Below are 24,512 nucleotides of genomic sequence, written 5' to 3'. Positions count from 1 at the left end.
ACTGTTAACTCAAAAGCTCATAAAAAAAACATTAAAGGTTGTATGCACAATTCTCATCTTAAGAGTCCAACATGATAGCATAAATCGTTCTGATGATAATTTGCATCTACCCTTTTTCTAATTTGTTATCCACCATCAGTTGGGAAGCGCAATTATGTTGTAAAGTCACACAAAATGGAAAATTATGTTAAAAATTTGAAATGTATGAATTAAGGATCATTTCCGGCAGTAGCGAGATCTTCCTGTAATTAGGATTCCATATTATATACATATTGAAGTATTTTAGTATATATTGAATATTATATATATATATATATATATGCAGTATTTTAGTGTATATTGTATATTATATATACTGCAGTATTTTAGTATATATTGAATAACTGTTGTTGAATCTTAATTATATGTGCAAAAGAAAGTCCTACCAGAATGTCAATGAAAACAATTTTGTTTAAATTTTTTGCCAGCCTCCAGTTGTTGCATTAAATGTTCTGGGTAATGTAAACTGGTGGTCGGTATGAATATACATTACAATCTACACACTAGACCAGTATACGGATCATTGTATACCGGTTCGTATTATGCAACAATAGAGCCATGTGTGTTCCTCATAATATACTTTTCTTGCATATAATTACCTCGTTAAAATAAAATAAAAAATTCTGAAAAAAAAACAAGTTTTTGCTGAAAAAATGGTGTAAAAACAGATGGTGTTATTCCAACTTTTCAGATGCCATTAATTTTGATGTTTGTTTTGATAATTCAGCAGGAAAAGGGTTTTCTTCCCTGAAGCAGCTAGTTGATAATCAGATCGGTTTCGTCCTTCGTCTAGGGATCATGGTAATTTTTTAAGGTTGTTCATAATTTTAAAAATCCAGTATTTCCACAAATCCAGAAAAAAATTCCGAAAAGTCAAATTACGCTATCGACAAAGCCTGGAAAGACAAATTTCAAAGTACTTTCAGAGACAATTTCTGGTGAAGACAAATTCCGGAAGATACTTTTAAGTCTACGAGCGCAACCAACTAAATAACCTAATTTCCTCGAGATTATAGAAATAACATTAGAACATTTTCCGAAAAAATTTTGGAACTTACCTTTTCGAATATGTTTCTACACAATTTGTCTATTTGCAGTTTGTAAACTGTCGTCTTCATAATTTTTAGATTGGGTCAGGTTCATTGGTTATCTCTCTCCATATTGGTTGTATACTAGGGAGAAGGAAGTAGGAGTTTTAACATTTTATTTTCATAATTTTTTCCCAAATGATCAAATTTTTCCTTTTTGTAAAATAACCATTTAAAAAAAATTGCTTTTGTAATACATCATTCATTACCCAATAGATTTTAATATTTGTATAATAAGAAAAGAAAGAACTTTTTTTTTATGAACTATTTCTAATTATTAAGTTATGCATTTTTTTGATCAAATACTAACCCTCCCCAAGTCATTACAGTCAAAACTATTAAAATTTCAAAAAAGACTCTTGATAAGTACGATGTTTACCAATTGTGCATTTAAGAAACTGTGTCTTTGCTACAAATTCAAATTTGCTAATCCATATATCTTTGCAACCTGATCGTGTAAATCTTTGATATTTCAAACTGAGACTATATTTGATTTTCATAGTTTAAAATATCTAAGGTCCAAGATATTGGGTTGCATCGAGTTTAATAAATCCGAGTTTGTAGCAAAGACTCAATTCCTTCTATGCATTATCTAACAAAAAGTGTAATCGTGTAGGAAATCGTTCAATAACATTGCCTACGCAAAAGTTGTAAAAAGTTACACCATGATAGATTTTGTTGCATAACGTTTTGACTTTGCTGCATAAAGTAAAATCTAAAATTGTGCAAATTCGTTAACATTAAAATGTTTGAGCTTTGACCATCAAGATGTAATATAATCCCTATACAACGAAATCTTTCTCGTCACTAACTATATATTAATACTAGCTGAAGTGCCCGGCGTTGCCCGTAGCATTTTTAAGAAAAATCGAACATGAAAAATTGGATTTGTAAAAAATTGATTTTTTAGCCTATAATAATTATTGATTCAATTTCTTATTAATTTATAATCAATTTGTCGTCTTTTTTTGTTTTTTCACCTTTGCTTAGAATTGTGTGATTTGTGACTTGCTTATTTCTGCAAAGAAAATCTTAAAATTTTACTATGAAAATAAAAAACAATAAAGCAAATTATTCTTTTAATGTAAAATATATTAAGTCAGCTGTCATCGAACTCAGCTTGGAATTGGGTGTATGCTGATGTAAGATGTCAACCTTACTACCTGGAGAACCAAGATCATTACTACTGTAGTCCGGAGGGAGTAGTTACGTGTCTAGGTAATAAATAATGGTTGAGGGGGGGAGTCCAAGATGTTATAGTCCTCAGGGAGCAGTCACATGTCTAGGTAATAAATAATGGTTGAGGAGGGGAGTCCTAGATGCTATAGTCCGGAGGGTGCAATCACATGTCTAGGTAATAAAAAATGATTGAGGAGGGGAGTCCAAGATGTTATAGTCCGGAGGGAGCAGTCACATGTCTAGGTAATAAATAATGGTTGTCGATTATTATTTCGGTAATCTTAACGGAATAATCATGTGTAGTCATGTGTTTGGGTAAAATTTATAATAGGAAGGGGTGGGAAGGGTCAATTTCACATCTCTAAAATGTGTAAATGGATATAAGTGCTTAATGCGTAAAAGTAAATAACTTTGAATAACCTCATAAAACTATTATATCTAAACCTCGTTATAAAATTCGCGCATTCTTTAGTTTTAGACTATAACAGACTAATTTTTATTATTTAAACCTTGTTAAATGGTTTGGCTGGAAAGGACTGTAACAGACCTATCTTTAATATTTAAACCTTGTTAAGATGGTTGGGATGTAAAGGACTGTAACAGACCTATCTTTAATATTTAAACCTTGTTAAGATGGTTTGACTGGAAAGGACTGTAACAGACCTATCTTCAAAATTTAAACCTTGTTAAGATGGTTGGGATGGACAGGACTGTAACAGACCTATCTTTAATATATAAACCTTGTTAAGATGGTTGGAATGTAAAGGATTGTAACAGACCTATCTTTAAAATATAAATCTTGTTAAATGGTTTGGCTGGAAAGGACTGTAACAGACCTATCTTCAATATTTAAACCTTGTTAAGATGGTTGGTATGTAATGAATTATATAACCATGCTATTAATATCTGATTTATCTATATTCGTTTATCTATCTTATCATGTTTCATGTTGACCCTTACTGGCCATTACGGTCAGTTTGATTTCACCTGTATATAAAATGAATTAGTTCAACACGATTATTCGTTTAATACGGACGTAACGTAGCCTTGAGTTTTGGCTAAGGATAGAAAGCCTTGAGTATTGGCTAGAGATAAAGTCAGCTAGATTCTAATTAGACTTTGAGTAGAGTTATCGTTGCAGTATATAGCATCTAGATTTTTTACAGGTATGGACAGGACTGTAACAGACCTATCTTTAATACATAAACCTTGTTAAGATGGTTGGGATGTACAGGACAGTAACAGACCTATCTTTAATATATAAACCTTGTTAAGATGGTTGGGATGGACAGGACTGTAACAGACCTATCTTTAATATATAAACCTGGTTAAGATGGTTGGGATGGACAGGACTGTAATAGACCTATCTTTAATATTTAAATCTTGTTAAGATGGTTGGGATGGACAGGACTGTAACAGACCTATCTGCCCGAACAGCTGTCAGAACGGGATATGTATATCCCCAGGAGTGTGCAGGTCTCATAGTCATTCTTTAATTATTAATTTAACAACTTAATTATATTGTCTGCAGTCACTAGGCCTCCTGCAGATTAAATCAGTAATTTCCCTGTGGATATAAAATTTCTATATTTTAATTCAAAAAATGCTTTTTTCCAGATCATAAATTGTATTCTTTAATTTCCAATATAGAAAACAAAACTTACTCTTTTGCAGATGTGAGATGGGTTACCAGGGTTCCACGTGTCAGAATTGTATAAAGATGCCGGGATGCAAGTTTGGAGATTGTATTACAGCTTTCCAGTGTAATTGTTTACCCGGATGGAGTGTAAGTTAGTAGAATATAAGATTTGAAATCGGAGTTTACATCTAATTAAGAAACATAGTTGAACTAACCACGGATTTAACGTAATAAAACTACATTTTTGTTTCGAAATAAAGAAATGTTTAAAGCTTTTTTAAATAATCAGTTAATAAATATTAAATCCGCTATCTTCGCTCTCTTTTTTCGCTCATTTTAGTTTTTGGATCTAACATTTTTATTCAATGCCATTGTGTTGCTTTTATAATATATGGGATCTCTAGTTACTAAGTATTAAATGGATTTCAAAGCTCTACGCCTATTCTATTAAAGAGACTCCAAGTTATAAACCTATTATAGTAAAGGGACTCCAAGTTCTACACCTATTATAGTAAAGGGACTCCAAGTTCTAAACCTATTCTGTTAAAGGGACTCCAAGCTCTACACATATTATATTAACGGGACTCCAAGTTCTACACCTATTATAGTAAAGGGACTCCAAGTTCTAAACCTATTCTGTTAAAGGGACTCCAAGTTCTAAACCTATTCTATTAAAGGGACTTCAAATTCTAAACCTATTCTATTAAAGGGACTTCAAGTTCTAAACCTATTCTAATAAAGTGACTGTAAGTTCTACACATTTCCTATTAAAGGGACTTTAAGTTCTACACCTATTCTATTCTATTAAAGGGAGTTCAAAGTTCTACACCTATTATATTGAAGGGACTTCAAGTTAAAAACCTATTATATTAAAGGGAATCCAAGTTATGAACCTATTATGTTAAAGGGACTTCAAAGCTCTACGTCTATTCTATTAAAGGGATCTGACTGCAGTATTCCAGAATGTGCTCCGGGTTGTTCGAAGGACTACGGATACTGTGAGGTTAACACTTTTTAAACTCAAACCAAACTTAACCAAGAATTTTGGCTTTTCTATTCGATAAATCAGAAACAAATCGAAAAAAGATATTCTTTGTTATTAAAATTACTTTATTTTTGTTTATTAAAGTGGCCTGGAGACTGTTTCTGTATACAAGGAGTTGGTTACCAGGGTCCAAACTGCACAGATTGCAAACCATTATCAGGTTATATTGTATTTGTACTTATCAAACTTCCTACACCCCCCCCCCCCCCCCCCCCCACCTCCCCGACCAAGACATGCAAATAACTTTACTCTTTTTAAATTGCTTATTAACCTTGTTTTTAAATCACAGCAAGGAATGGTTGCACTGCTAAAACATTACTCCAACTTACTTTTGGGACCTCACATGATGCAAAGTAATATTTATTAGTTAAATATAGTTTTTGCCACAAACTCATACTTTCGAATCTTTTAAACCTGATGATGTAAAACTTAAACATTTCAAGCTTAGATTTGTAATATCAAAGACGAAATTGTGTTAAAAAGTTTTTGGCAAGAACTCAGTTTCTTAATTCTTATTCTGATTAAAGGTTGTAAATATGGGACCTGTAATAAACCTGGACAGTGTATATGTGAGGAGGGCTGGACTGGAACACTGTGTGATATTCCAGTCTGTAGAGAAGGTTGCCATGAACTAAATGGACATTGCAGGTGGGTCTGCATTGGGGTAAAATTCCAAGTGTTTGGAGTAAAACTCTTAGCATTGGGAGTAAATTCCCAGTGTTTGAAGTAAAATTCCCAGTGCCTGCAGTAAAGTTCTTAGGGTCTGTGGTAAAATTCTTAGGGTCTGTGGTGAAATTCTTAGGGTCTGTGGTAAAATGTTTAGGGTTTAGAGTAAAATTCCTATGGTTCAGGAGTCAAATTTCTAGGGTTGGAAGTAAAGTTTGGCGTTCCGAACGATTGAAATTACTAAAACGTGTAAAAAGAGCATTTACGTTTGATTTAATTAATTCTTTGATAATAAATGAGAATAAATTATTTAGTGTTCCGAACGACTGTATCTGCAACAAAGGGTTTGAAGGCGAGCTGTGTGATAAGTGTAGTAGATATCCAGGCTGTGTTAATGGATACTGTAACTCACCCTGGCAATGCATCTGTAATCCGGTAAATCAAAAATTATGTTACAGGGATTAAAGACGTTTTTTCATGTAGTTCTAGGGAAATTTCCGATTTATAACGGTACCCTAGAAACCTTCGCCTGCACAAATAATAAGGAAGTCTTGTCGATTTTTACTAGAAGATGTTAAATTCTGATATTTCCCTGATTTTTCGACTTTGCATGAATCTGCAAGTCATTTTAAAGAAAAACTGTAATCGAAAAAACTAATTTAAACAAGAAAAAGAAGCATATCTTATGCATCCTTGATTAGGCACAAAAGGCTTAAAGGGAACACTTGTGAAATGGACATGCTACTCTATAATGGACATGCTACTCTCTATAAATGGACATGCTACTCTATAAATGGACATGCTACTCTATAAATAAATGGACATGCTACTCTATAAATGAACATGCCACGACAGTTCCTGTAATAAAGCCTCATTTCTGTTGATAGCCCTGTATATGTGTGTTCAGGGTTTCAAGGGATTTTTCTGCAATGAGACCACTGTATCCTTTAAATCCAACTATCCTATCCAACCTCCACTACAGTACAGTCCTCCATCTAGACCTGGAAATTTCAGGGGATAAAAGAATCTCAACATTTATAATCTCAGCTAGATTTGTATCAGCAACAGATTAAGATTTCTAAAATTTAAATTACAATAATTATAATTAATGGAAACGGTTCAGCCAATATTTACCGAATATTAACCTTAAAAACTTCTAAATTATGTTTGATGATGTCTTTTCGTGTTTTTCAATTATTGAATAAAGAATTAGTATTACTATGTATTATTTATAGAAATTATTAAAAATTTTATTTGTATTAATCATAATTCTGAAATAAACTATTTAATTTTTTTTTTGTTTTTTTGTAAAGTTATTGTAGCTATTAACTAACTAGTGGTAGATGTTAAAATGAATAGATGTAACAATAGCCTCATCTCTAACAATTTTTTAATACAAACTATATCTTAAACAACTGTTATTACTTTTAAGGATTTCTTTCCTCCTAAACTCATTCTTAAAAAAGAGATGCTAAAGTTAGAAAACTTCATTTTAAATGTTTCTTTGCAGTAAAACTTGATTTGGTCAAAATAATATTTTCAAACCCCGATCTGTTTTAATCTATAGATTTTTATCTACATATCATGTAGATTGTGACATGGAAACGCCTCAACAAGGAAACGGATCAAAAATTATTTTTGAGGAATTTCCGTATTTTTAGAAATTCAAGGAAATCCCTCAAAAGTTCAGAATTGTTGAGGGATTCCCGAATATTTTGTATCCGTTTTCCAATATTTATAGTTTAATGGTTTCCTCTTTTTTTGATCAATTTTCTCATATTTTTGATACGTTTCCGCTTTTTAAAAAGTTTTTGAAAAAAGCGGAAACAAATCAAAAATATGAGGAAACAGACCTTAAAATTTGAGGAAACTGATCAAAAATATGAGGGTACATATCAATTAAAAAGTTTTTGAAAAAAGAGGAAACGGATCAAAAAAATGAGGATACGTACCAAAAATATTGGGCCCCTCAAAAATATTGGGAAATCCCTCGAAAATATTTGAAAAAAATAAAGCGGAAACGGACATACAAATCTGGTAAATCGATCAAAAAAAGAGGAAACTCCTCAAAATTTTAATTTCGAGGGATTTCCGAAAAATTTGAAGAAATCACGGAAGCACCTCAAAAAAAACCTACTTTTGAGGGGTTTCCGCTTATTTTTGATCCGTTTTCGTGTTGAGGCGTTTCCTTGTCACCCATGAAGATGTAAGTAATTTTGAATCCATAAAATAATTATATCTGATGTGATTAAAGTACATCTAAGAAATCTTGAAACTTGCAAATGTTTTTATAAATTATCAAATTGAAAAGTTGAGAAGAGAATAAAAAATTTGTACTTTGAAAAGAACTAAACAGCTGTCTAGACAAACTCAAAATTTCTAATCTTTGCACTTTATCTTCCTCTAGACCTTAGATATTTCAAATTATGAATTCTGCTAGATCAAATAGAGCCAAAGTTTATGATATCAAAGTTTTAACCTTCAGGTTGCAAAGATTAATGGATAAGAAAATTATTTTTGCTGGAACTGTTCAGTTTCTCAGACCCTTAGACCTTTAGACCTCGATGCAAAGATGACAATGAACGATTCACAAAGCTTTATCGGATCAATAATGTGGAAGATATTTTCGTTTTTCTATTTTTAAAAGTATTTAATTCTGATAATTCCTACATTTTTTCCTGCAGTAGAACTTTACTTTTGTGAAGAAACCCCAATTGAAAAATATTAGTTTTCAAAATAAAAAACTGTGAAAATTGATCAGACCATTGTGAATTGCACAACGTGTCCCTATACAGAGAGACTTGGAGAAGTGATACAGTCCTCTAATACCAGTACGAAGATGGAGATTAATAGAACTTTTATCTGCAAGAACCAGAAATGTAATTTACTGTATCACATGTGAAAAGTGTAAATACATTGGAGACTTTAGGACTAAACTCATTTGTTTATGTCCAGTTCTTTAAAAAGATAAAATACTATCCTTTAATCCCCCCTCCTACCCCTCCTACCTTCCGTTGTAGATTTTAGATTTTGGTTGACCGGATGGGGAGGGAGGCGGCAAAATTCTGTTTTTGCTTTACCGGAGGAAGAAAAGTCCCGATTTTAGGGGGGATTTACGTTTATTTTAATTTCTGAGTTAAAGGATAAGTTTTTTAACCTTATTGAGCCCATTAAGAATAAAATCATTCAAACGACAACTAGATTATTTCTATTATTTATCTATTAAATCTCAAATAATACAATCAGTACTTAAATTGAAAAAAAAATACAGGACAGGAGTACAGAGTATGATATTACATGGTATAACAGGGTGTCCCAATAAAGATGAGAATTAAGTGACAACTTCTTCCCATTTTTGTGTTGCATTATTAAATATTACGTAATCACAATTTTGCATGGTTAAATAATAATAATAATAATATAATAATAATATAAATAATAATATAAAAATAATAATAATAATATAACAAGTTGCATGGTTAAATAATAAATTAACTTTCAAAACTAAAGGGAATACTGTGGTTCCGTGGTGTACAATTTGTTCACCTATAGAATTGAGATTAATGTAGATATTGATAACTCCGTCAAATTTGAAGATACACAGAAGGCAGACCACAATTTAAAAAGCTCATTAGACAAATAAATAAAATCATTTATAGATACATACATTGTTATCTATTTATTTATTTCACATTGTTTACCGGGAGACCATGTACCATGTACACTTACAGGTTACGCATGTATACAATATACATGTTACTGAGGTTACAGTAGAATAAAGGGTTAAAGTACTAGTACAGGGTAAAGGTCAGATCACATGGTAGTATAAATTTCCCTGGCAGAGGATAATTGAATTTGCTTACTGTCCCTTTTTGCCTTACAGTATGTATTTGTACTGTACAGCTTGCTCTCGGTGATGAAAAGTCGGCCAGATACAGGCGAGTTTACAGAGGTACAGAGAGCATGTACGTGTATAGTATAAGGCACATTGGTTAGGGGTTTACAGTTAGTACTGCAGGATAATGAGTACAAATAGAAGTAAATCGAGTACAGGGTATTTTCATATTGGAGAGCTGTAAAGTTTTAGGGTACAGGGTACAGAGCAGGGGGGGGTGGGGGCACAGAGCAATGTCAGCTATACACTATTGCAGAGTACAATTCACAGGTTCAGTCTACAGTACAAAGGTTTCAAAGTAGAGGGTGTACAGAGTACAGTGTAAAAAGTGCAGATTCGCGGGCACAATTATCAGAGTACAGATGACATAGAGCTAGTATTCATATATCATATAATCAAAAGGTACAATGGTTCAATGTTTTGTATAGAGTACAGGTTATAACATGGATCAGCCGCTACATGCAAAGAGTAAGGGAGGCTTACCAGAATCAAAATTGAGTAGCCTAATCCCGCCCCCTCTAGTCAACTTAAAACGATTTTATACTGCCTGCTTCCCCTTCCAGTAAACCAAAAACGATTGAATACAGCCTCCCTCCTTCTCCGGTAAACCAAAATTCTGTATTTACGGCCACCGCCAATGTAAAATTCAAAATGTACTCTCTAAAACTGGTTTGTAAATTGTCCACGTGGCCTCCTGGTTTCAGTAATCAGTCTAGTCTAGTCTTTCAAGCAAACACAAGTTGATCATTTATCATTATCGTGATTTCGTGAAGGATTGCCTAGTTAATCCCAGTTCACCCTAGTTCATCCCAGTTCTTCCCAGTTCATCCTAGTTCACCCTAGTTCACCTTATATCATCCCAGTTTATCCCAGTTCGTCCCAGAATATCCCAGTTCACCCTAGTTCATCCTAGTTCACTCTAGTTCATCCCAGATTATACCAGTTAATCCCAGTTCATCCTAGTTCACCTCAGTTCATCCCAGTTCACCTTAGTTCATCCCAGTTCACCCTAGTTCATCCTAGTTCACCCTAGGTCATCCCAGTTCTTCCCAGTTCATCCTAGTTCACCCTATTTCACCCTAGTTCTTTCCAGTTCATCCTAGTTCACTCTAGTTCATCCCAGTTTATCCCAGTTTATCCCAGTTCAACCCAGTTCATCCAAGTTCACCCTAGTTCATCCCAGTTCACCCTAGTAATCAGTCTAGTAATCAGTCTAGTCTAGTCTTTCAAGCAAACACAAGTTGATCATTGTATCATTATCGTGAAGGATTGCCTAGTTAATCCCAGTTCACCCTAGTTCATCCCAGTTCTTCCCAGTTCATCCTAGTTCACCCTAGTTCACCTTAGATCATCCCAATTTATCCCAGTTCGTCCCAGTATATCCCAGTTCACCCTAGTTCATCCTAGTTCACTCTAGTTCATCCCAGATTATACCAGTTCATCCCAGTTCTTCCCAGTTCATCCTACTTTATCCCAGTTCCCCTTAGTTCTTTCCAGTTTATCATTGTTCATCCCAGTTCATCTCAGTTCATCCTAGTTCATCCCAGTTCATCCTAGTTCATACCAGTTCATCCCAGTTCATCCTAGTTCATCCTAGTTCATCCCATTTCACTCTAGTTCATCCCAGTTCATCCCAGTTTCCCCTAGTTCATCCCAGTTCCCCCTAGTTCATCCTAGTACATTCCAGTTCATCCTTGTTCATCCCAGTTCATTCTAGTTCATCCTAGTTCACCCTAGTTCACCCTATTTCACCCTAGTACATCCCAGTTCACCCTAGTTCATCACAGTTTATCCAAGTTCACCCTAGTTAATCCCAGTTCACCCTAGTTCATCCCAGTTCTTCCCAGTTCATCCTACTTTATGGCAGTTCCCCCGTAGTTCATCCCAGTTCACCCTAGTTCACCCTAGTTGATCCCAGTTGATCCCAGTACATACCAGTTCATCCCAGTTTATCCTAGTTTACCCCAGTTCACCCCAGTTCTTCCCAGTTCGTCCCAGTATATCCCAGTTCACCCAAGTTCATCCCAGTTCTTCCCAGTTCATCCTACCTTATCCCAGTTCCTCCTACTTCATCCCAGTTCATCCTAGTTCATTTCAGTTTATCTTTGTTCATCCTAGTTCATCCTAGTTTATCCTACTTTATCCCAGTTCCCCCTAGTTCATCCCAGTTCATCCTAGTACATTTCAGTTCATCCTTGTTCATCCCAGTTCATCCTGTTTTATCCCAGTTCCCCCTAGTTCATGCCAGTTCATCCTAGTTCATTCCATTTATCCTTGTTCATCCCAGTTTATCCTAGTTCATCCCAGTTCATCCCAGTTTATCCTAGTTCACCCCAGTTCATCCCACATCCTAGTTTATCCTAGTTCATCCCAGTTTATCCTAGTTTATCCTAGTACACCCCAGTTCATCCCAGTTCATCCCAGTTCACCCTAGTTCACCTTAGTTCATCCCAGTTCATCCCAGTTCATCCTATTTTATCCCAGTTCCCCCTAGTTCATCCCAGTTCATCCTAGTTCATTCCAGTTTATCCTTGTTCATCCCAGTTTATCCTAGTTCATCCCAGTTCACCCTAGTTCACCCTAGTTGATCCCAGTTCATCCCAGTACATCCCAGTTCATCCCATTTTATCCTAGTTAACCCCAGTTCATCCCAGTTCTTCCCAGTTCATCCTACTTTATCCCAGTTCCCCCTAGTTCATCCCAGTTAACCCTAGTTCACCCTAGTTGATCCCAGTACATCTCAGTTCATCCCAGTTTATTCTAGTTCATCCCAGTTCTTCCCAGTTCACCCTAGTTCACCCTAGTTCACCTTAGTTCATCCCAGTTTATCCCAGTTTATCCCAGTATATCCCAGTTCACCCAAGTTCATCCCAGTTCTTCCCAGTTCATCCTACCTTATCCCAGTTCCTCCTACTTCATCCCAGTTCATCCTAGTTCATTTCAGTTTACCTTTGTTCATCCCAGTTCATCATAGTTCATCCTACTTTATCCCAGTTCCCCCTAGTTCATGCCAGTTCATCCTAGTTCATTCCAGTTTATCTTTGTTCATTCCAGTTTATCCTAGTTCATCCCAGTTCATCCCAGATTATCCTAGTTCACCCCAGTTCATCCCAGTTCATCCTAGTTTATCCTAGTTCATCCCAGTTTATCCTAGTTTATCCAAGTACACCCCAGTTCATCCCAGCTCATCCCAGCTCACCCTATTTCACCTTAGTTCATCCCAGTTCATCCCAGTTCATCCTATTTATCCCAGTTCCCCCTAGTTCATCCCAGTTCATCCTAGTTCATTCCAGTTTATCCTTGTTCATCCCAGTTTTCCTATTTCATCCCAGTTCATCCCAGATTATCCTAGTTCACCCTTGTTCACCCCAGTTCACCCCAGTTCACCCCAGTTCATCCCAGTTCATCCTAGTTCACTCTAGTTCACCTTAGATCATCCCAGTTTATCCCAGTTTATCCCAGTTCGTCCCAGTATATCCCAGTTCAACTAAGTTCATCCCAGTTCTTCCCAGTTCATCCTACTTTATCCCAGTTCCCCCTAGTTCATCCCAGTTCACCCTAGTTCACCCTAGTTGATTCCAGTACATCTCAGTTCATCCCAGTTTATCCTAGTTCACCCCAGTTCACCCCAGTTCATCCCAGTTCTTCCCAGTACATTTCAGGTCATCCTTGTTCATCCCAGTTCATCCTAGTTCACCCTATTTCACCCTAGTTCATCCCATTTAACCCTAGTTCATCAAAGTTCATCCTAGTTCACCCTAGTTCATTCCAGTTCTTTCCAGTTCATCCTAGTTCACTCTAGTTCATCCCAGTTCTTCCCAGTTCATTCTACTTAATCCCAGTTCCCCCTAGTTCATCCCAGTTCATCCCAGTTCACCCTAGTTGATCCCAGTATTATCAAGTTCATCCCGGTTTATCCTAGTTCACCCCAGTTCGCCCCAGTTCATGCCAGTTCATCCCAGTTCTTCCCAGTTCATCCTAGTTCACCCTAGTTCACCTCATTTTATCCCAGTTCATCCCAGTTTATCCCAGTTCACCCTAGTTCATCCCAGTTCATCCTACTTTATCCCAGTTCATCCTAGTTCATTCCAGTTTATCTTTGTTCATCTCAGTTCATCCTAGTTCACCCTATTTCACGGTAGTTCTTCCCAGTTCATCCTAGTTCACTCTAGTTCATCCCAGTTTATCCCAGTTTATCCCAGTTTATCCCAGTTCAACCCAGTTCATCCTAGTTCACCCAAGTTCATCCCAGTTCACCCTAGATCATCCCAGTTCACCCTAGTTCATCCTAGTTCACTCTATTTCATCCCAGATTATACCAGTTAATCCCAGTTCATCCCAGTTCATCCTAGTTCACCCCAGTTCATCCCAGTTCACTCTAGTTCATCCTAGTTCACCCTAGGTCATCCCAGTTCTTCCCAGTTCATCCTAATTCACTCTAGTTCATCCCAGTTCATCCCAGTTCATATTAGTTCACCCTAGTTCATCCCAGTTCTTTCCAGTTCATCCTAGTTCACTCTAGTTCATCCCAGTTCTTCCCAGTTTATCCTACTTTATCCCAGTTCCCCCTAGTTCATCCCAGTTCATCCCAGTTCACCCTAGTTGATCCCAGTTGATCCCAGTATATCCAAGTTCATCCCGGTTTATCCTAGTTCACCCCAGTTCGCCCCAGTTCACCCCAGTTCATCCCAGTTCATCCCAGTTCTTCCCAGTTCATCCTAGTTCACCCTAGTTCACCTCATTTTATCCCAGTTCATCCCAGTTTATCCCAGTTCACACTAGTTCATCCCAGTTCATCCTATTTTATCCCAGTTCATCCTAGTTCATTCCAGTTTATCTTTGTTCATCCCAGTTCATCCTAGTTCACCCTATTTCACCCTAGGTCTTCCCAGTTCATCCTAATTCACTCTAGTTCATCCCAGTTTATCCCAGTTTATCCCAGTTCAACCCAGTTCATCTTAGTTCACCCTAGTTCATCCCAGTTCACCCTAGATCATCCCAGTTCACCCTAGTTCATCCTAGTTCACTCTATTTCATCCCAGTTCTTCCCAGTTCATCCTAATTCACTCTAGTTCATCCATGTTCATCCCAGTTCATCCTTCAAGAATTAATAATCAAAAGTGAATATTTTCAATTTTTTTTACAAATTATAACCTGAGTTAATTTCCTGTTTAAAAAAAAGTTTTTTGTTTATTTTCTTGTGATTTTTAAAATTTTTTTTTACAGTTTTAATTATTGATTGATGGTTATGATGGATGGTTAGTGTATTTCATATTTTAAATCTTTATTTTTAATAGTGCAACTATAACACCTATACTTTATTTACTCTATGAAGTTTGTATCTTCATAAACGCCAAATTTTAAATCGTGCAAGTTTTATAACAATTTAAAGATTTTAAGAAAATATTTGTAATACTTTTTTTCAAATGTAGATTTTTTTTATTTTGTAAAATTGGTCACATTATTCTCCTGATTTCCCCAATCAACATTTGAGGCAAATCGGTCCAGGAGTTTATGAGTTATGATCGGAAATTGGTCAATAAATTCATATGCAATGTATGTTAGAGGAATAAAAAAAATTGAGTGAAACTCTTCAGCAGGTGTAATTTGGGCGAAACATGAGTTGGGTGAATCGTAATTTGGGTGAAACGTAGTATTGAGTGAAAAGTGAATTGGGTGAAACGTTATTGGGTGAAACGTATTTCACCTAAAATTGGGTGAAACGTTTTGGGTGAAATGTGATTGGGTGAAACGTGATTGGGCGAACTGTTACCACACCGCAAAAATATTTGTTTATAATTCTGCATTGCACATATTTTTTACTTTTATGGAACGAGCAAATAATTTCACTTTACATTCAGAATAGTTGCAAATGCAGCTAATTCTGTTAATTCTTTCAAGTATACTGGATTGGGGAGTTTCCTGGAACATTTTTGTTATCTGGGGGTTCAACACGATTCCTTAAAGTCCACAGGGTCATAAATATGGACTTGGGAGTCTACTAGGACCTCACCACGAGTTTCCTGGGTCTTCATCACGGAAGTGGGAGTTTCCTGGGTCCTCATCACGGAAGTTGGAGTTGCCTGGATCCTCATCAAGAAAGTTGGAGTCTCCTGGGTCCTCATCAAGGAAGTGGAAGTCTTCAGGGTCGTCACCACGTACGGAAGTGGAAGTCTCCATGGGTCCTCATCACGGAAGTGGGAGTCTCCTAAGTCCTCATTACGGAAGTGTGAGTCTCCTGGGTCCTCAACACTGAAGTGTTAGTCTCCTGGGACCTAATCACGGAAGCGTAAGTCTCCTGGGTCCCAATCACGAAAGTGTGAGTCTCCTGGACTTTAATCACAGAAGCAAAGAGAATAGAATATATATTAGAGTGGTATTTAGACAATCCCTGGGTATGAATTTTGTCAGTCCCTTTCAGCCTGAAAGGGAGTTCAAAGTGTACAAATCATGTAAATGTTCACAAATAATATGCAGTAGAGTACATTAATACAGTATGTTCCCTAGACTATCCATTTAAATTTCAAATTTTTTAAAGCTGTTAAATAAACTTTATAAAATAAATTAGGTGAATAAAAAACATCAATTGATTTATAGTTATAAGTGAAAATCATCGTTTGTAAAGTGAAAGGCACAGAGTCTATGTGAAATGATCATTGGTCAAATATGAAAGCAGCATATTTCATTTCTTTTAATATTAATTTTAGATTTTCTATAAAATGATGTTCCAGGGCCCAAAAGGTTATATAGCACAAATACGTGAAGTACACCTGCAGTATGGAAACAGTACAACAAAATGGCCGTTTTATAATTTGTTCTAGTAAATTCCACTCTAATATATATTATATTCTCTTTGCACAGAAGTGTGAGCTCCGGGGCTTTAATCACAGAAGTGTGAGCTCCTGGGACCTCACCAAGCAAGATAATTCTAAATATAACTGTTCTCATCTGAGCACAAAATACAGAAGAACGAGTAAATTGCATTATCACAAATACTATATACATTTTTTGCCCTCTATCTGGCTAAAACATTGACTATCAGTCTAAAGCATTGACTTCTGTCTAATAAAATGTTTGTCTGATTATCATTTTGTCCTTTCTAAAATTTGTACTTTCTAATATTTGTCCTGTCTGGTTTAGTTTATCAAAAAATCCCTAAAATTTATTTTTTTCTCACTGTGTCAAAATATAAATATTAAATTTCAAAAACAATTTTCTGTTAAAATCAAATAAAGTTTTATTAATAACAAACACTACGTTTCATTTCCTTTTTTATGAGATATTTGTTTTCCCGGGAAAGTGTCCAAATCAGCAAAATCAGTTTTCTTCTTATGATAAACTTCAGATTCGGATCAATTCAGTTTCCAACTCAAAACTAGAAGCATGGTAAGTGTTAAGCAAACAAACCCAAATACAGTGGTACGGTATTATATCAATTCAATGAAGACGACTTTTTAAATAAGTTTTAATTGTTTACAAGCTTTTTCGAATTATAGGTTTACAAGTAATTAAAAAGAAGCTTTTTTATCCAAATCTTCTCTTTTTTTCATTTTTATGTGTATCTATGCTGTTTGAAATAAATCAAAATTCGTCTTCATCGTATTTATATAATCGCCTACCACTGTAGTAAACTCAATCAGAGATGATCATTTTTGTAATGGACAAAATGAAGTCCAGGAATTCAGCTGCATAACTCGATATCTATGAATTCAGTTGCTGAACTCGATATCCAGGAATTCAGCTCCTTAACTTGATATCCAGGAATTCCACTGCTGAACTTGATATCCAGGAACTTAGCTGCTGAACTTGATATCCAACATTTAACTACTAAATTTGATATCCAGGAATTCAGCTACTGAAATAGATATCCAGGAATTCAGCTGCTGAACTTGATATCCAGGAATTCAGCTACTGAAATAGATATCCTGGAATTCAGCTGCTGAACTTGATATCCAGGAATTCAGCTGCTGAATTTGATATCCAGGAATTCAGCTATTGAAATTGATATCCAGAAGACAAACTTTAAAGATGAGTCGGGTTCAACTTCTAAAAAGAATTGAGTCTTTACCACAAACTCAAATTTTCTAATTACTTATTATTATGTTGAACTTAGATTATTTAATCTTACGGAATTCTATACTTTGAAATATCTAAGCTCTACGACATTACGTTGTATAGATAAAGGAATAAGAAAATCAGAGTTTTTGTAAATACTCAAAGAAATTGACAAAACATTTCAAAGTGAAACTTGGCTTTAAATGTCTCTTTACTATTCACAACACTGGCTCATAAACCTGTAATTGAGAATTGGTTGATTGGAAATCGTCGTTTCAAGAATATGACAAAGTTACTAAGGTTTTTATCACAACTCTAATTTTCTATTCCCTTTATCTTTGGAAAATGATGCTGTAGACCTTTGTTATTTCAAACAATAAATTCTCTTGGATCAAATCGTTTAAGTTTGAAATATCAAAGGTTTACACCATCATGTTGCAAATATTTAAGGATGAGAAAATTTAAGTTTCTTGTAAAAAGTTCTTTTTGGTTATTTCATTATATTTTCTGCAGTAACCTAAAAGGTGCTTTTTGGAATTTGTAGGTTTTATAATTCGTAAAAGTAAATATGTCGTTTCATAAGTTCTAAATAAGCCAGTTGGGAATCAATTACGGTAATTTTGATTAAACGTAAACCTTTTATACAAAGGAACTGAACACTTGCCTGAAACTACAATTTTCTAATCTTCTTGAAATTAATGATATTATGGAGACCTTTTTTAATTCAAACTGAATTTATTAGATTGTATATTGTTCCACAACATTTGAAGGTTGCAAAGTTACGTGGATAAGAAAATTGGAGTTTTATGAAATTGTTCTTTCCGTTTCTTCTATACAATAACAACATATTTATTTTTTAGGGTTTCGTTTTGGCGTTCCTAATTTTAGGTCAAAGTAGTTTATCCTTGGGACAAAGTGGGTAAGATAAATAATAGGAAAATTCCAGTCATAAACTTAATACAACAAATTGTTTAGTTCTATGTCCATGAATCCGGTTTGGAACTGGATCTATGCTGATGTAAGGCACGGAGTATTATTATATTGAGATGGAGTTGATCTGGGCGCCATGCCACTTGAAGACAGTCCGCCATTTATATCAAGTCGTCTTCTCTGGCCCTATTCTTTTAGAATATTTTCATTAATCTTTCACAAAATACTAAAGTTTCAATCTTTTCCAACGGGTCTACAAAATTTAACAAAATATGCATCAACTATTAAAACCAGGTCGGCTTTACAGTGCCCTTGGTTTTTAACTTGTTTAATGATTGTGTAAGTTGTATCCGGCATAATTTCACAATTTTCAATAAATATTCGCTTAAAACTATGCATTTAAATTAGTACCTTTTGATTCCTATCCATTAAACATACTTCGTGCTGGCAGATGTCAGCCCTACTATCTGGAGCACCAAGATCATTATTTCTGTACCCCATCAGGCAGAGTCATGTGTCTAGGTAGGATGGAACTTATTCATATTTTTAATTTTTTATTAGGATTAATCTAGTTTGGCTTTGTTTGATGGTTGGGACGGAGAGGATTAGTTAAGTATTGTATTTAGATTGTTGGGAAGGGTAGGATTAGTTTAGTCTTGTATCTAGATGGTTGGGACGGAGAGGATTAGTTAAGTATTGTATCTAGATGGTTGGGAAGGGTAGGATTATTTTAGTCTTGTATCTAGATGGTTGGGACGAAGAGGATTAGTTTAGTCTTGTATCTAGATGGTTGGGACGGAGAGGATTAGTTTAGTATTGTATTTAGATTGTTGGGAAGGGTAGGATTAGTTTAGTATTGTATCTAGATGGTTGAGACGGAGAGGATTAGTTAAGTATTGTATCTAGATGGTTGGGAAGGGTAGGATTATTTTAGTCTTGTATCTAGATGGTTGGGACGAAGAGGATTAGTTTAGTCTTGTATCTAGATGGTTGGGACAGAGAGGATTAGTTAAGTATTGTATAAAGATGGTTGGGAAGGGTAGGATTAGTTTAGTATTGTATTTAGATTGTTGGGAAGGGTAGGATTAGTTTAGTATTGTATCTAGATGGTTGGGAAGGGTAGGATTAGTTTAGTATTGTATCTAGATGGTTGAGACGGAGAGGATTAGTTTAGTATTGTATCTAGGTGGTTGGGACGGAGAGGATTAGCTAAGTATTGTTTTTAGATTGTTGGGAAGGGTAGGATTAGTTTAGTATTGTATCTAGATGGTTGGGACGGAGAGGATTGTAAGATTCCAATCTGTCCGTATGGATGTAACAACGGAGAATGTGTAGCTCCAAATACCTGCAGGTTAGGATCAAGTTTCTTCCCGATTAGTTTCCTGACTCCGTTCGTTTAAAAAAAATGGAAATTGACATGAAAAAGCTTGGTTCGTTTTCATCTTCATGTTGTTATTCATGTTACAGTGGCTTGTTTTGGGTATGTTGTTATATTCACGAAACTTTTTAATTTACATCGATTTTTGGGAGGATTTCTTAATTTTTCTTTCAGTGAACAGTCGCCATGCACAAATTTTTGTCTTCTATTCCTTATGAAATTGAGTCTTTCCCTCAAAGTCTAATTTTCTAATCCCTTATATCTTTTCAACCTGATGGTGTAAATCTTTGATATTTCAAAACTATATTATTTGGTCCAACAGAATTCATAGTTTGAAATATCAAAGATCAGAATTTGTGACAAAAACTCATTTGCTTTGCACCCTATAATGTTGTATACCTTTTATATTTAAAGATTACGAATTCTGTTCGATTTAATATTCTATGATTGAAAGATTTACACCATCTGCAGGTTGTGAAGATATAGAGATTTGAAAATTATAGGAATTAATGGCAAGTTATTATTTAGATTATTATTTGCAGATGTGAGATGGGTTATCAGGGTTCCACGTGTCAGAATTGTATAAAGATGCCGGGATGCAAGTTTGGAGATTGTGTCAAAGCTTTCCAGTGTAATTGCCTGGAAGGCTGGAGTGTAAGTTCTCAAAAATATTTGAAGATTTCACTTTTAGAAAAAATCGAACTTACTCGAAAGCATTTAAGCAATTAAGGTCATTTTGTTCGGAAGTACGGTCAGAATGTTATGGATATAAAATTGTGTGATATATTTAACAAAGTGATCATAATTTCGAAATAAATTATAGGACTTAGCATTGTTTGAAATAGCGCTTAGCTACGTCCAGTACTGCGTAAAGATTTTAAGATTGATTCCAGAAATACGTAAAAAAAATCCTCAGGAGATAAACAACAACTCCGTTCGGTTCGCTTTCAAATTCAAACGTGTTGACATCAGATTGTAAAAACGGAATGAATATAATTGTTGTCTATAATAAAGGGGTTGGATTGCAGTGTTCCTAAATGTTCTCCAGGATGTTCTGAGGATTATGGATATTGTGAGGTAAAAAATATTAACATTAAAGCAATCTTTTTCATTTTCAATTTAATTGATGTTGGTCCTATGATGTTTAACAAGAAACTTTATAAATCTAATTAAATATAGTATTATAATTTTTTTTTAAATGTTTATTACAATTGTACAATGTTTTAAAATGCAAATAATAAAATGACAGGTTTTATTGTAAATGCATGTATATTGTATATTATGGTAGTGGCCTGGAGAATGTGCCTGTATCCATGGTAGTGGATTTACAGGAGAGAACTGCACTGAGTGTGCTACTATGGCAGGTATTATCTATATAATAAAACAAGACATTCGTATACGTATATTTTGTCTTTAGCCGGCCAAACGGCTTGACCGATTGGGCTGAAATTTTTTGGGGACACTCATGGGTGGCCAGGGGGTGCTATAAACTAAAAAATTCGAATTAAAAAAAAATTTATAATTTTCCTCCAATTTTTCTTCTTCATTTTTTTCCACGGGCAACGCCGGGCCCTTCAGCTAATATCTAATATTTTCGAATCTCAGAGATATATTTTCAGACTACAATATCTTAATAACATTGTAATAGTTTATTTGCCGGTTAAGTGAACAATCTCTTTAATTTTATTATTTCTATTTTAGGATGCAAGCACGGTTACTGTAATAAACCTGGCCAGTGTATATGTGAGGATGGTTGGACTGGAACATTGTGTGATGATCCAGTCTGTAGAGAAGGATGTCATGAACATAATGGACATTGCAGGTTTCTTTCTTATTCTTTACAAACTTTACTAACACCCGACTGACAACAATACCCTATAATAAACCTTTGTCTGAAGAAGGATGTCAAACATATCTTTATGAATCCACGGAAACGCTTTTAATTGCTAAATATTTAAGAAATATAAATAGCTATGCTCTAAAAGTGTCAAAAAATTAAAAGGAATTGAGTCTTTGCCACAAACTCAAATGTTGAAACCCCAATATCTTTAGAACCCGATGTTGTAAACCTTTGATATTTCAAACTCAAGTTATTTGATTTAACAGAATTCATAGTTTGAAATATCCAAGGTCTACAATATTTGGTTCCAAAGATTAGAAAATCCGAGTTTGTGGCAACGACTCAATTCCTTTACCTTTGAATGTCTAAAAACCGCTCGATGAACAGTTAAATGTTTCATGATGGCACCGTTGTAAATCGTGCATTGCTCTCTTTGTATGGAAACAAGCACCTCGGACCCTTCAGTAAAAGTAAATTAAACCTAAAGTCTGACAACGTCATATTGAGTGCCTACTTTATTTACCCAATGTCCGGCCGATACAGTACAAACTGGGACCGGAAAGGTTGTCCCAGCTCGGAAATTCAAATGTACTACGGCTGCCCGCGGAGAGTCTTATATTTGCATCTTATTATGGAGTGTTGCAAAAATTGATAATTTAATAATGAAAGAGACTGTTCACGTAATTATAAGTGACCCAAAAGAATATCACTTATCCAAAACGATTCTATGAACCTTTGTTTAAGCAAAATGCTTTTAAGGAACTGAGTCTTTGCCACAAACTCTGATTTTCTAATCCCTTTAACTTTGCAGCCCAGTGTCATAGACCTTAGATATGTCAAACTAAGAATTCTGGTAGATCAGATGAGCTCAATTGAAATATCAAATGTTTACGCTAACAGATTTCAAAGACATAGAGATTAGAAAATTTGACTTTAGACTCAAGACTCAATTCCTTTCCTTGTTTTTTTTTTTCTAAATGAAAATTAAGAAAAACGATTATTGTTGCTCAAACTTAAATGTTTAACCATTGAAAATTTATATATTTTTGATAGATAACAGAATATAATAAATACGTATTTTTTATTTCTATTTCAGTATTCCAAATGACTGTATCTGCAATACTGGTTACAAGGGTGATCAGTGTGAACAGTGTGCTACCTATCCAGGCTGTATTCATGGATACTGTAATACTCCCTGGCAGTGTATATGTCACCAGGTAAAGGGAGTGTGCCACCTATCCAGGCTGTATTCATGGATATTGTAATACTCCCTGGCAGTGTATATGTCACCAGGTAAAGGGAGCGTGCCACTTATCCAGGTTGTATTCATGGATACTGTAATACTCCCTGGCAGTGTATATGTCACCAGGTAAAGGGAGCGTGCCACCTATCCAGGTTGTATTCATGGATACTGTAATACTCCCTGGCAGTGTATATGTCACCAGGTAAAGGGAGCGTGCCACTTATCCAGGTTGTATTCATGGATACTGTAATACTCCCTGGCAGTGTATATGTCACCAGGTAAAGGGAGCGTGCCACCTATCCAGGTTGTATTCATGGATACTGTAATACTCCCTGGCAGTGTATATGTCACCAGGTAAAGGGAGTGTGCTACCTATCCAGGCTGTATTCATGGTTATTGTAATACTCCCTGGCAGTGTATATGTCACCAGGTAAAGGGAGTGTGCCACCTATCCAGGCTGTATTCATGGATACTGGAATACTTTTTTTAATTGATTTTCAATTTTGGAATTTTTTCAATGCCAAACCGCAAACTTAAATTTATAAAAAAGAAGTTTTACTTGTTAGTAGCAATAGACTTGAAAATTTCCCAAATGACCAAATGGGAATTTGGGAAATTTTTCAGGAATAGGGATGTATCCATCTGCTTGCTATTTTTATTCATTTGGAATACTGGATATTTTTTCATGCTTAAACTAAATATTTTTTCAAGGATAAACAGGATATCTGGATTTGGATATTTCGAGGCATATATTGGATATTTTTTTCATGATTATACTAAATATTTTGTTCAGGGATATACTGGATATCTTTTATCTGGATTTGAATATATCAAGGCATACATTGGGTATTTTTTCATGATTGTTCTAGATATTTTGTTCAGGGATATACTGGATATCTTTTATCTAGATTTGGATATATCAAGGCATATATTGGATATTTTTTTCATGATTATACTGAATATTTTGTTCAGGGATATACTGGATATCTTTTATCTGGATTTGGATATATCAAGGCGTACATTGGATATTTTTTATGATTATACTAGATATTTTGTTCAGGGATATACTGGATTTTTCTGCAATGTAACTTCAACAGGATAATTTCAATTCTTCTGTGAGACACTAAAACAGAATTTTTTAGTTTGTGTAACAATTAATGTTTTATAATAGAATAAAAATATATTTGACGTGTGACAAAACCTACTTCTTATTTTTTATTGCAAGGGACTGTAGGCGCAATTCAAGTGACCCTCCATGTAAAGAGATGGCAACAATACCCTTGAAACCTTAATCTCATCAAAAATGTGGAAGATGGAAAATACCGTCGTTTTTCTGACTTGAAGAGTGTTTAATTCTGATACTTTCTCCATTCCTTCTTTTAACCAAGAAATGCGCAAGTCACTTTCGCCGAGAAACGGCAAATCGAAAGCTAGCTAAAAGAAACAAAAACATGGATATCTAATTCATGCTTGACAAGACAGTTTTTAGAAATTCATAAATTCATAAATTAATTG

General features: G+C 35.0%; 2 protein-coding genes across 2 annotated transcripts; both read left to right on the top strand.

Annotated features, from left to right (window-relative positions):
• Positions 1–742: 742 nt before the first annotated feature.
• On the top strand, positions 743–6,881 carry LOC111707625 (protein jagged-1a). The gene is made up of 10 exons (XM_023480756.1): positions 743–840; positions 1,167–1,225; positions 2,227–2,345; positions 3,698–3,782; positions 3,981–4,092; positions 4,886–4,948; positions 5,075–5,150; positions 5,518–5,638; positions 5,971–6,091; positions 6,564–6,881. Exons 1-10 carry the CDS (start codon positions 838–840, stop codon positions 6,675–6,677), a joined length of 873 nt encoding a protein of 290 aa, XP_023336524.1. The 5' UTR covers positions 743–837; the 3' UTR covers positions 6,678–6,881.
• A 9,955-nt stretch (positions 6,882–16,836) lies between these two features.
• LOC111707616 (delta-like protein 4) lies at positions 16,837–24,197 on the top strand. The gene is made up of 11 exons (XM_023480749.1): positions 16,837–16,937; positions 18,467–18,525; positions 18,582–18,629; positions 18,988–19,058; positions 19,803–19,887; positions 20,457–20,568; positions 20,929–20,991; positions 21,203–21,278; positions 21,616–21,736; positions 22,851–22,971; positions 24,058–24,197. The coding sequence occupies exons 1-11, from the start codon at positions 16,935–16,937 to the stop codon at positions 24,097–24,099; spliced, it is 801 nt and encodes a 266-aa protein (XP_023336517.1). The 5' UTR covers positions 16,837–16,934; the 3' UTR covers positions 24,100–24,197.
• Positions 24,198–24,512: the final 315 nt, after the last annotated feature.

The sequence above is a fragment of the Eurytemora carolleeae genome, unplaced genomic scaffold (assembly GCF_000591075.1).
Source record: "Eurytemora carolleeae unplaced genomic scaffold, Eaff_2.0 scaffold820, whole genome shotgun sequence".
Classification (NCBI taxonomy): domain Eukaryota; kingdom Metazoa; phylum Arthropoda; class Copepoda; order Calanoida; family Temoridae; genus Eurytemora; species Eurytemora carolleeae.
The sequence above is the reverse complement of the archived record's forward strand: the minus strand, read 5'-3'. Positions and strand labels throughout refer to the sequence as shown.

Excerpts from the sequence above, each read along its gene's own strand:
- LOC111707625 (XM_023480756.1), top strand. Across the intron at positions 1,226-2,226 it reads TGTATACTAGGGAGAAGGAA|TCAGCTGTCATCGAACTCAG; the intron begins GTAGGAGTTTTA and ends AAATATATTAAG. Across the intron at positions 4,093-4,885 it reads ATTGTTTACCCGGATGGAGT|GGATCTGACTGCAGTATTCC; the intron begins GTAAGTTAGTAG and ends ATTCTATTAAAG.
- LOC111707616 (XM_023480749.1), top strand. Across the intron at positions 20,992-21,202 it reads AGGATTATGGATATTGTGAG|TGGCCTGGAGAATGTGCCTG; the intron begins GTAAAAAATATT and ends ATATTATGGTAG. Across the intron at positions 21,279-21,615 it reads TGAGTGTGCTACTATGGCAG|GATGCAAGCACGGTTACTGT; the intron begins GTATTATCTATA and ends TTTCTATTTTAG.